Source organism: Delphinus delphis, chromosome 4, assembly GCF_949987515.2.
Source record: "Delphinus delphis chromosome 4, mDelDel1.2, whole genome shotgun sequence".
In the NCBI taxonomy this organism is placed as follows: Eukaryota; Metazoa; Chordata; class Mammalia; order Artiodactyla; family Delphinidae; genus Delphinus; species Delphinus delphis.
In genome coordinates, this window is record NC_082686.1 from 82,865,906 (window position 1) to 82,877,682 (window position 11,777).

At 60.4% G+C, this 11,777-nt stretch overlaps 1 protein-coding gene across 10 annotated transcripts; it reads right to left on the minus strand.

The window, feature by feature from the left end:
- Window positions 1-1,414: 1,414 nt before the first annotated feature.
- On the minus strand, window positions 1,415-10,856 carry CHRD (chordin). Of its 10 annotated transcripts, none has more exons than XM_060011007.1 (23): window positions 10,332-10,856; window positions 9,997-10,100; window positions 9,389-9,518; window positions 9,121-9,249; window positions 8,925-9,024; window positions 8,715-8,802; window positions 8,215-8,356; window positions 7,958-8,098; window positions 7,791-7,873; window positions 7,567-7,714; window positions 7,303-7,409; window positions 7,059-7,178; window positions 6,259-6,415; window positions 5,692-5,912; window positions 5,140-5,253; window positions 4,544-4,816; window positions 4,372-4,465; window positions 4,202-4,258; window positions 3,824-3,927; window positions 3,251-3,353; window positions 2,483-2,565; window positions 2,218-2,320; window positions 1,666-1,869 (listed from the first exon to the last, which is right to left on the minus strand). In XM_060011007.1, exons 1-23 carry the CDS (start codon window positions 10,477-10,479, stop codon window positions 1,814-1,816), a joined length of 2,805 nt encoding a protein of 934 aa, XP_059866990.1. In that variant the 5' UTR covers window positions 10,480-10,856; the 3' UTR covers window positions 1,666-1,813. The 10 variants fall into 10 exon arrangements, 7 of the variants coding, with proteins under 7 accessions (XP_059866987.1, XP_059866990.1, XP_059866989.1 ...); XM_060011006.1 differs by having other exon boundaries at window positions 1,666-1,866; window positions 2,483-2,637; XM_060011005.1 differs by having other exon boundaries at window positions 2,483-2,637.
- Between the last annotated feature and the right edge of the window lie 921 nt (window positions 10,857-11,777).

Consider the following 11,777-nt stretch of genomic DNA (forward strand, 5'->3'; position numbering starts at 1 on the left):
AATTCCTTCTTTCTAACAGGTGAGTTTTTCTTTCTTTCTCACACATTTGTGTATTACCATAATTATTCACAGTGATTTACTTTTATGATGAGCAGAAATAATTCTGGCAGCTCCCTTTGTTCATGAGATCATATATCAAGGCCAAAACAATGTTATAAGGGCGACTCCATTCTCAGACCACCATGATCATTTCACGATCCCTAAGAATTTTTCCACTTTTATCATCTGCAACCATGTCTCTCCAGTATTCCAGAATTTGCTCTACGTTTTTTCCTTCACTCATCCTCTTTGACTACCTAAAATCTGATGAGCTAAAATGTGCCCCTTCCAGCATGCCTGGTGAACACCCTCCTTGTCCCAATTGTGTTACTTTATGAAATTACCCCCTCCTGTCCCTTTTGTTGTGTCAGGGGTGTCACACTTTTGTTTCTCTATCTCCCATTATTTTCATAAAAGACTAAGGGTGAAATTCAATGAAACAGTTGTTCGGAAACTTTTTTGAAAGCAACAGACTCTTGTTTAGAATGCAAACTCTTATTTAGGCTTTCCCACAAGTTGAGAAGCTGACGTGCGTTTTAGAGTGGCGGACCCTGGACTCCCCACTCCCAGTAAGCACCTGGGCTGCCTCTCTCCAGCCCTCATTTCTCCCTCAGCCCTGAGGAGGCATCTTCTGCAGTCTGTAGTCATAAATTACTCAAATACCCGCTTGGACACTGACTTGGCCCAAAGTGAACTGGCAGCTGCCAGCAGCGCCACCATGCGATGGCTCCTAGTGGCTGTTCATCGTGTGACATACCCAAAATCCAATGTGGCACATGAGAGACGGCCAAGGGAAGTCACTGGAGAATGCTGAAAGGTGACTCTCAAGTAAAAAGTGGCAAAGTGGAGGGCTGTACGTGAGGGAGTTTTCTCTTCAAAACCCAGGTGTATCAGAACCACCCCCATTTCTCCTCTGACCAGAGCCCCTGTTTTACCTTCCATCTCTTTCTGCCGGAGAAGCTCGGAAGCCCAGTCAAACTCTCTGCAGAGCAGAAGGCCTGACTGACCCCAGGGTAACAGATCAAATTTTAAATCCTACCAGCAACAGTTCTGAGACACTATAATACTCAGCAGAAATGCCAGCCCGGGCAGGTCACTGGAAACTAGTGTCCAAATCCTGCTTCAGGGTGCCTGAGTTCTTGAAGCTCTATTCCATCTCAAAGACGGCCCAAGCCCCTCTGTGGAGTCCGGGCATGCCAGCCCACTGCTGTGCCATCCTGTCCCCTTCCCCGGGTCTCTTCCCTCTCCCTGAGGGTCAGAGGGAAGCCCCAGGAGCCGGTGGCCCTCTCTCTCCCTGCCTACCCTCAGACCCTTCTCCACTGGGGCTCACTCAGGCCCCTGGTCACAAAGAAACAACCACTAGCCCAAAGACTGGAAAAAAACGTTTTAATAAATACAAAAATCTCCAATAATGACTCTGCTCAGCTCAGGGGCAGCAGGAGTGAAGTGGGGGGGACCCTTGGTGCTGAGTGAGGATAAATTAAAAATCCCAACAAGCCAGTGACATTATGTACAGAAGGAAAGGGGGTGGGCTTCCAAGGCAGAGGCGAGAGGGCGACAAGGCCGAAGTTGGAGTGGACATGGCATTGGTCGGCCCTGGCTACCCCTCCCCCTTGTGGAGTTGTGGTTCCCAGAGGTAGTGGGGGAGGGAGAAGAGGCAGAAAAGAGGGGCCGAAGGCACTGGGTTTCCCGCAGGAGAATGCGGGGTCCCCGGCGCCCCTCCTCCCCCAGCCCAGGCCCCATCCTCTTGGTCACGCGGCCTTCTGGCTGCTCCCTAGGAGCCTTCAGCTTCTTTCTCCAGCTCTGGAACTGTCCTGGTGTCTGCAACTGCTGGAGACAGAGGGAGTGAGCTTTAGAAGAGGAGTGAGGGAGTGGGGTGGCAGGGAGGGCACAGCAGAGCTCCTCTGTTCTGGTCCCAGAAAGATCAGAACTTTTTCAGCACGTCAGCACACACCAGTTGCATGACTTTAGCCTAGCTGCCTGATTCCTCTGGGCATCAGAAATCTCATTCCTAAAGAAAAGGTAATCACGAACAAGTCCACAAGTTTGCTGTGACGGGGGGATGGGGTGGCGCTTGTGCAGCAGGGGGCGCTATTCCCGCCACACGGCAGGGGCTCCCTTCCCTCCCGAGGCGTCCCACAGGCAGCCTGGAGCTGCTGCCCCAGGCCCCTCACTTACACCGCCGCCGGGCTGTGCAGTGGGAACAGCAGCGGCTCTCCTTCCCTGGGCCGCAGGACAGTGGCAGTGAACAGTCATCCCGCTCACAGTGGGGCACCCCTGCCTGGTGCAGGACAGACCAGATCCTGAGGGTCCCTGAGGTGCTGGGGCACAGGGGCCTTCAGCCTCTTGGGGGAAGCCCACCCCCAGGAGCCTGCCCTCCCTGGGAAGTTCCCCTCCCCCAGGCCAGGCCCCCAATGCCCGCCTCACACAAGCCCTCACTTACCCCGCATCTGCAGGTGATACAGCTCATCTCCCCAAAGGGGGGCACCGAAGGGTGCCAGCTCTGGCTCTCCGGGAACCACTGCCCTGCAAAACGGCAGCCCCGGGGCCCATCAGCCTGCATGGGGTCCCCCAGTTGGGGGTGGGCCCCTGACCCCACTGTTGGCAGGGAGAGAAGGAGGGAAGGAGGGAGAGGTCAGTAGATGTGAGCTCTGTGAGGGCCATCCAGGTTTTATTTGTCACCAGCAGTTTCTGGCACTTAGTAGACGATAAATTTCGATGGATGGATGGATGGATGGATGGACGGATGGACAGATGGACGGAAGGACAGACGGACGGAAGGGTGGATGGGTGGATGGGTGGGTGGATGGATGGGTGGATGGATGGATGGATGGATTGATGGATGGACGGATGGACGGATGGACGGAAGGACGGATGGGTGGATGGGTGGATGGGTGGATGGGTGGATGGATGGATGGATGGATGGGTGGATGGGTGGATGGATGGGTGGATGGGTGGATGGGTGGATGGATGGGACAGGAACTGGATCCCATCACAGCCCACTAACACATGCACATTCTTTCCAGTGCGTGTAGATCCCTGGCTCCAGGCTAGGCACAGAGCAATGCTGGGTAAATACTGATTTAGCTGAGACATCCCTTCCATCCACCCTCACTAGGCATCCCCTCACCATGCATCCCCCCGCCCCGACCCAGGACAAGGACAAAAAGCCTTATCTGCCCCAAGAAGCCTCAGTGCCCACCCCCCTCACCTGGACACTGTTTGCAGCAGTCAGTGGGGTTGGCACGGACAGGCTGGGCACAGGCCAGCCGGGGACACTGCACCTTCTCACAGTGCACCTCTCCAGTGCCCCCCTGTAGGGATCCATTGAGTGAGGGGTATCAGGAAAAAGGAGGAGCACATAAGCCTCCTGCTTCCTCCCTCTCCTTTCCCATACCTCCAAAGTAATACATCCATGGCCTTTTACTCAGAGGCCCTGGGCTGGGGCTTTTTATGTACCTGAACTCAAATCCTCATTGTGGCCCTGCAAGGTAGGTGCTACCACATCTGCTTATGGGAGAGGAAAGTGAGACTCAGGGACGCACAGAAAGTGCCCAGGGTTACATGGAGCTAGCCAGCTGGCAGAGCCAGAGTTCACACCCCAATCAGTCCGTGCCCTTTTCCTTTATAGGAAGCCAGCTCTCAGAGCCCAGGGAACTCTTCTCAAGTTATTTTGATCCTTGAGCCCTCCTCACCAAGACAGGGCTTTCCTCTCCTACCAGCCCCCTCCCCAGCTCTGCAGACCCGCTGGGTTCCAGCAGCACAGAAGACTGGGTGGCCATACCTTGCAGGTGCAGACAGCACACTTAATTAAGCCAAATGGGGGCACGACAGGGTGCCACCGGGTGCCCGCTGCCCGCCAGCTCCGGTCGCCATCAAAATAGCAGCCTGGTGGGGGACAGTGCCCAGCTGCCATTAGCACTGAGTTCATTGGCCGGGCCCACAACCCAGGACTGAGCCTCAGGCCAACCCCACAGTAGTCTAACCGCAGGGCCCACTTGTGGGCCAGTGAATCTGATGAAGTCTATCAGGTGTCACTTGTAACCTGTGCCCCTCAGCCTCCCTCCACCCCCATAAACACTCTCCCCCTCCCATCCCCCCGCCCCGTCCCACCCAACAGCTCCTCTGGATTCCCTACCCCTCCACGCCCACTTCTGCTCACCCTCTCCAGGGTCCCTGTTCTTCGGCAGCCCCGGCAGGTCTCCGACATCTTGCTTCTCTGTGGATCCAAAGTAGTGAAAGCAGACGGTGGCCCCCTCCTTCCCTCCGCAGAGGCCTCACGCCCACACGGTGGACCCTCCATTACCCTCTCCGCTCCTGCAGGGCACTCACCCGGGCACACAGGGCAGCACTGATCCGGCTCCTGCACCGGGCTTGGGCAGCTGGGTGGCGGGCACACCATGGGGTCACAGATCACCGTGCGTCTCTACGGGGAGAGGTTGGGGGTTGACTGCGATCCTGACCCAGAACCCAGGCCCCAGTGTGCCCTTCCAGGGCCTCCTACCTGGCAGGTGCAGAGCGAGCAGAGCGGGTCATAGTTAGGAGCCCAGCGAGCCCCATGGGGGCGCTGCTGCCCCTCGAAGAAGCAGGTGTTGGGGTCTCGGAGCCGCCCGGGGCCACCAGGTTTGGCTGGCGCTGGGGCATCTGGGCCTAGCACAGCGGGCAGCGCGGCCACCTCGGCCACCACTGCATCCAGAGCCCCGGGCACCCGTACTTCTTCGGCCCCTGCTGCCGCCAGGCGCAGGCCGCCCGCCTCGCACTGGTTGGCGATGTGCACCTGAGAGGAGAGGCAGGTTGAGGCAGCGCCCGGGCTCCCCCTTGCGTCTCCACCAGCTGCGGCCAGTCAGCCCAAGACACCCTGAGCGCCCCTGCGCCCCAGGAGGATGCTATTATCCACGGCGATCATCCCAGCTGCCAAGGACAGATGGTCAGCTACTAGCCTCATTAAGCACCTCATCTGGCTTCAGCCTCCCGACCAGCGAGGAGGGAGTGTGTGTGGTTCTACCAGCCCCGGGGTTCAGAGACAGCAAGGGACTGACTAAGGCACACAGTGATAGCCCAACACTGGACCATCCCCACCGGCCCGCACTGCCTGCCTACCTGCCCTCGCAGCTCCCCTTGGGGGCTACCCTTGGTGGTGATCAGCAAGGAGGCAGAGCCCTGTGCCAGGTGCCGCAGCAGCTCAGGCTCCAGATCCTTGACCACGCCCTGGGCCTGTGAGTAGACAGAATCAGGGACGGGAACAAGGCCCTCTAGGGCTGAGCCTACCACTCCCAATTCGTGGGGAAGGACACTGAGGCCCGGGGAGATTAAGTAAGGCCTCCAGGATAGCAAAGCCCAGCGGCGATGGTGTAGAGCTCAGAAGCCAGGCCTCTCTAGCCCCAATTCCATGGCAACCCACCCCACGTCGGGGGCTTGGTCCATCCCACACACCCCTCTGGAGGTTCAGGATATTACATACTAGCCAAGAGATCCCACCAGAGTAGGATGCAGGAGAGAGGATGGATAACAAAAGGCTGAGTCAGATTCATACCCGGGTCTGTCTGACTCCTGAGGCTGCCTGCTCTCTGCTTCTCCTGCCAAAGGCCCACACAGCCTTTCATGCGAGAAAGTAGATCTTTTCCAAACTGCCTCCCACCAACACGTCCTCACCTCTGGGCCATAGAATCCCTTCAGCAGCCGCCGGGGCCCTGGCATCCCAGGAGGCCCGAGGAGGTGGGCAGTGATGGTGCCCTGTTCTGAGCCACCAAGCCCAGCCAGCAGCACTTCATAGTGCAGGTGACAGTGGGTATCCAGGGAGAGCCAGGCATGCCCTGCTGCCTGGCTCTGCACGGGGGGCAACACCAGGGCTCCTGCCAGGGGCACAGGTAGTGCTGGATCCAGACAGAGGAGAGGTGACAGATGAGAAGGTGGCCTAGAGCAGCGACTCAATCCCGGCATTCCCCGTCTCCCCCAGCACGGACTCCACAAGCTGCCAGGCACTGTCCACAGGCCCAGGGCTGGGGCAGCAGCAAGTGAGAGCCCTGCACCGTGTGTGGTAACAGGGAGGGTCTCCTGGCAGGGCCACCCTACACATCCCCACCTTCTCCAGATGCCAACTGGAGCTCAGGCACAGAGAAAGACACCATGCCAGGCTCTGGCCCTCTGGCACCATCCCTCACATGCTTGAGTCACAGGTTAGAGGACACCAAAGGGCAGGCAGACCCCTGGAGCACTCACTATCATGGCGGGCGCTGTGCCCGCTGTAGGGCAGGGCAGCCACGTGCCCCCGCAGCTCTCCATCTGGGAAGTCCTTGGTGCCCACGTTCAGGAACAGCTCATTCTGCAGCAGCATATGAGCCCCCCGGGCACCCAGCCCAGGGCAGACACCCACAGCCTGGAGGGCAGGGAAGGGTGAGCCCCAGCTGTAGCCTGCCAGGTCCCAGATGAACCCCTCCTCAGCTTTCACACCAGCCCAAGATTCTGAACCCTTTCCATGTTTTGTGCCCCCACTAAACCCACACACACTTCCTCACACCAGTAACACTGGGTAAGAACCTGGCGGGCCCAGGTTCAAGTCCCTTCCCTGCCACTTCCTACCTATGCAACCATCTTGAGGAGTCATTTAATCTCTCTGATCCTTCACTTAGCCATCTATAAATGAGTACTGTGAGGGCCAAAAATAACAGACGCAAGACAACCAGTACAGTTTGTGACACATAGAAAGGCTCAATAAACGGCAGCCACTGCGATCATGTTTGCTATCACGTGATCTGCTGCACTGGGCTCCCTGTATAACTCCTTCCACTTGACATGAGCTTCCTGAAGACAGGGGCCACATCGGATTTTCTTTGTACTGCAGTCTTTAGCCTGAGACTCACTAAAAAATGTGTCCAGTGAATCAATGCATCAGTGAGAGAGCCTGTGAGTGAGTGAATGACGCGGAACATCCCTGCTCATCCGACATGGCTTCCCACAGCCCCCTGCACTGTCAGCTCTGGTGCTGGGACCTGCGGCTCTGCTCTGCCTGAAGCACTCACCATGTATCCTCCCGGCTGGAGTCCAGCCATGTGGCACAGGACAGTGTGCTGGTTCCTCCGCTGAGGCTTGGTCTCCAGCGTCATGGCCACCACCTCGCTGCCTGTACCTACCACCTGTACCTGGAGGGCAGGGTCAGGGAGGGCAAACTGGAGTAGCAGAGAAGGCCTGGGCCCTGAACCATTGCAGGCCAAAGCCCCGCCCTGCTCTGCTGCCCTCCCACCTCCTCCATCCCCCAGCTCTTACTTGGTAGATCAGGGAGCCATTTCCTAGCAGTGTAAGGCTGGCCGAGCCAGCTGCACCTGTCTGAACAGGGATCAGGGCATCGGCCCCACAAAGGACACTTTGCAGAACTGCAGAGGGGCGAGACAGGTGGAGGCAGGCTTGCTGCATGGCCATTCACACCCCCAGCCCCCAGGATCCCTCCTCTACCCCCCAGCCCCTCCTCTGGTGCTTCTCTGTGCCTCTCAGTTGTGTGTGCCCGGGGCGCCAGGCTTCGCCCTGCCTCACCATCACAGCTCTGCCTGGCAGCAATGTGTCCACTGATGCGCAGCCCTGACCCACTTGCCCTCTCCAGGGCCATCTGCAGCTCCCCCAGCACCAGCCAGTCCATCTCCTGGGCTGTCAGGTTGGGCAGCACTTCAGCAAAGCCCGGCTCCTGGGGGCAGAGCAGGGTATGGTGGGCACAGCAAGAGGCCAGAACCAGTGGCAGTAAGAGCCAGACCCTTGCTCACCTGGGCCGAGGCATTGGCCTGGAGCTCTCGCAGTAGCTTCCCCTGGTGTAGAATCTGGAGCCGCAAGGGAACCTGGGCTGGTCCTGCAATAGCCGCACATGTGGATACCTCTGAAACATAGGTGATCTCCCTACCCTCCTCATATGTGCTGCCCCCATTCCACTTACCCCCACTCCTGGCTTCCAGCAGCCCACGGAAGAGCAGCAAAAAATGCAAGGAGTCCTCTGTGTCACTGAGCGTGAGGAGGGCAATGCCCCCTATGCCCTGCTGTGGGGGGCCTTCCAGGGTCAGGATGGCACTGAAGGTCTCTGGGGGAGAAAGGACCATGAGAGCCCACCAGAAAGTCCCCTCCTCAGCCCACTCCATTCCTTTCGGGTAGAGAAGACTCCAAATTTCACGTCCAGGGGCTGTTTGCTCCCCTCACCTGCGGCCAGGGCCCGATGCCGGATGAGAGGCCCCCAGACCTCCCCTGAAGGGTGACTGGGTGTCACGAGTGCCACGTGCAGCTGTTCTGCCCTAAGGAGCCGCAGAGACAACCGAGGCACTGCTCGCCACACCCCACAGACCTGGAACAGAGAGATAAGAAGACTCTACTCAGAATGCAGGACAGGCCTGCTGAGAGGCCCATGTCTGGTGAGGAAGGAATATGGGAAGCTGCCCCCAGGCCCTCCTAGGAAGTTTGAGAAGGGGCCCTGGAGCCAGATGCCAGGGTCCAAATCCTGGCTCCACCACTTACTAGCTGTGTGACCTTGAGCAAGTCACATTCTGCTACTGAGCCTCAGTTCCCTCATCTGTAAAATGGGCATCATAATGTCAGTGCCTTTCTCCCACTGGGCTGTTGTGAGGACCCAAGCAGGTAATGCAGAACATGCTCTCAGCATAGCGCCCAGACTGGATAAGCACTCATAAACGGCATCATCTCACCAGGCCATCTTGGGTAGGGGCTGCAGGGTGTTCAAACAGGATGCTGCCAGTGGAGTCTGAGAAGCGGATTCGGGTAGGGCGGTCCAGCCTGGTAATGAGAGTCCCCTGAGCACGGACTCCGAGCCTGAGCCAGAAGCAGCCCCTCCAGCCTCCCCAATTCTCCCTCCCTGGCCCCCAGCTGACCCCTCCTCCCTCCTTCCCCTTTCTCACCGCCGGTAGGAGATGGAGAACCGCAGACTAGAGCGCAGCAGTGACACTCGGGCCCGTGCCACCGCTTGCGACCTTGGCCCCGTCAGCAGCGCCACGAAGTCTGTGAGGGAAGGAAGATATCCCTAGTACCGTCACCCGCTGCTGCAGCCCGGCCCCAACCATGACCCCGGTCCTCACTTGCGCAGCCCCTGCCTACCCGTGTGGCCGTCTCCACGCCCCCGATCCTCAGCTCCAGGCTCCCCGCGGTCGCTGTAGCTTCTGTGCTCTGGGTCCCGCGGATACTCGAAGGCCAGGCCCGTTGGCTGCTTTTCCGGACCGCTGCGCTCTGCACCGGGGGGTGGGGGATGCGGGTTTCAGCTGGGCACGAGGAGGGCCAGTTGGCCGCTCCATTCGCTCCATTCGCGTGACCCAGGACCAAGCATCGTGGCCCTGCTGCCCTCCTCTCACCGCGGAGCGGGCCTTACCCTGGGGGCAGGTCTGGCAGCAGTGTCCGGGCAGCTGGCGCGGCTGCCCGCAGGCCAGGGTTGGGCACTCGGGTTTGATGTTCTTGCAGCTGACCCTGCCCGCGCCCCTTGCGCGGCGACCCCACTGAGGCTGCTCGCAGAGAAGACGGGAAAACCGAATGAGGGCAATACGCTGTTGGTGAGACTCAAAGGCGAGCCGAGAGGAGGCACGGGACCAGGGCAAGGTCCTCCCACGGGGTGAGACTGCTCTGCTACATACAAGCTGCATAACTCTAGACAAGTTACTTAACCTCGATGGGCCGTAGGGTCCTTATCTGAAAAATGGGAGTAATGATAGTATCTATCTAGCATGGTTGTACTAGGAGTTAAGCGAGAGACAGACGAAACGGAGTTGGCAAAGAGCCTGACACACAGTGGGTGATCAATAATAGGCAACACCTGAGACTTGAAGGGGGCTCTTCCTCCCCGCTTCCTCCTTCAGAAAAATATCCCAAGTATCTGCAGACTGACTTCTCTTTCTTCAGCAACTCCGAGTCCCTCCGACGTCCCAAGACCCCAGCGGTCCCCGACCCGCGAGGGCCCCGGCCACGGCCATTGGGTCCACTCACCGCCTCGCAGGCACACAACACGCAGCGCATCACCCCGAAGGGCTCCCCCAGGTCCGGGTGCCACGTCTCGTCCAAGGCATAGACCTTCCCGCCGAAGGAGCAGCCTACGGGGACGGACTTGGCTGGCGGCAGCTGTCCCGCTCCTACCGTGTACCCGCCCCGGGAGCTGCCGGCCGGGCCCCGGGTCCCCGGGCGCGACGCGCCTCGCGGCCCCCGCCCACCCCTCCGGGCCGCCCGCCGCACTGAGCCACCTGCACCCGGCGCCCCCTCCGGGCGGGCGCAGACTTGCCCCGAGCAGGACTCCCCGCCCGCGCCTCCCCCGGGGCAATACCTACCTGCTGCTCCCCGAATGGGCAGCGGCTCCTTCTCGGGCCGGATGGGCAGCGCTGGGTGCTCGGGGCCGGCGCCGCGGGCCGGCCGGGAGCAGAGCAGCAGCAGCCCGAGGAGCAGCAGCGGGGCCGGCGGGGCCGGGAGGCTCGGCATGACGCGAACGGGACAGCTGGGGAGGCGGGAGGGAGGAGGGAGCTGGAGAGGGAGGAGGGAGGTGGGAGGAGGGCCGGGCCGGGGGCGGTACGGCGGGAGGGGGCCGGGGCCAGGGCCCGAGCTGTGCGGCTAGGGGCTCGTCGGGCGGCCGCGGAGTCGGCGCCGGGCCGGGCGGGGCGGGAGGAGCGGCCGGGAGGAGCGCGGGCGGGCTGGCGGCCGCTGACCCGGGCCGTACGCGGCTCTAGTGCCCCGGGCGACGGCTCTGGCCCGTTTTATGCCCCGCGCCCGGCGCCCCGGCCGGGGGCCTCCTCCTCAGCAAACGGGGCGGCGGCGGCGGCTCGGCGAGGGGCCGGGCTGAGCCCGGGGGGTCCGGCCCAGCAGCAGCGGCCCGGATCGCGAATGGGGGAGGGGAGGGAGGGGCTGGAACCGGGCAGGGGAGGAGGGAGGGACTGTAGGAGAAGGGGGAGGGGAGGGGGAGGGGAGGGAGGGGAGGGGAGGGACCAGGGGGCGCAAAGAGGGGAGGAGAGGCGGGTCTGGAGCCCCCCCTCCAAGCTGGACCAGGAGGTGCGTGTCCGGCCCAGGATGGGAGCCCCAGACCAGGGAGGGGCAGAGACTGCCCGAGGCCTGGGCCAGCCACTGGGCTAGGACTGGGTTCCTGCAGGAAGGATGAAGAATTGTCTTTAAGGATGATGACTCCGTGCAGAAAAGGCCCGTCAACTCATCTTCGCCTGACGCTGGGCCCACAGCACCTCTCAAACCCCACACCACTCTCACTGCCTAGCCTGTGTCCTACCTCTTCTCTGAGCTCTCTCCTCATTCTACTGTTCCCCAGGATAGGAACTTGGCCAGAAACAGACAGTATCCCCTTTCTGTCTGGTGACAGTGTTTCTCTCCCTACTGTTACCTGCGCTCAGGCCCATCCAACCATCATCCCCAGCCTGACGCACTTTCCCACCCTCTTCCTTCACCCTGGGGACCCTGTGCCTCTCCATCCTACCCACAACCTCTTTTGTCTTGGTTTCCTGGTAATGACGGCCTCCCTGCCCCCTCCCACCCCCACTCTCCCACCATCCTCCCAACCATCCCGGCACCCTCCTTCCTAATCTTGGGAGGCATCTCGTCTGGCTGAACTGGAGAATTCTGGGATCTAGGCCATACTCTTTAGCAGACAGCCCCATCCTGGGGAGGAGGAGCAGGACACAGCCTGAGGAAGAACTGGCGGGGAGGGGGTGATGGGAACAAGGTCAGGCCAGGAGGCCCCTGAGGACGGACTGTGGGGAGAGTGGGACTGAGGGGAA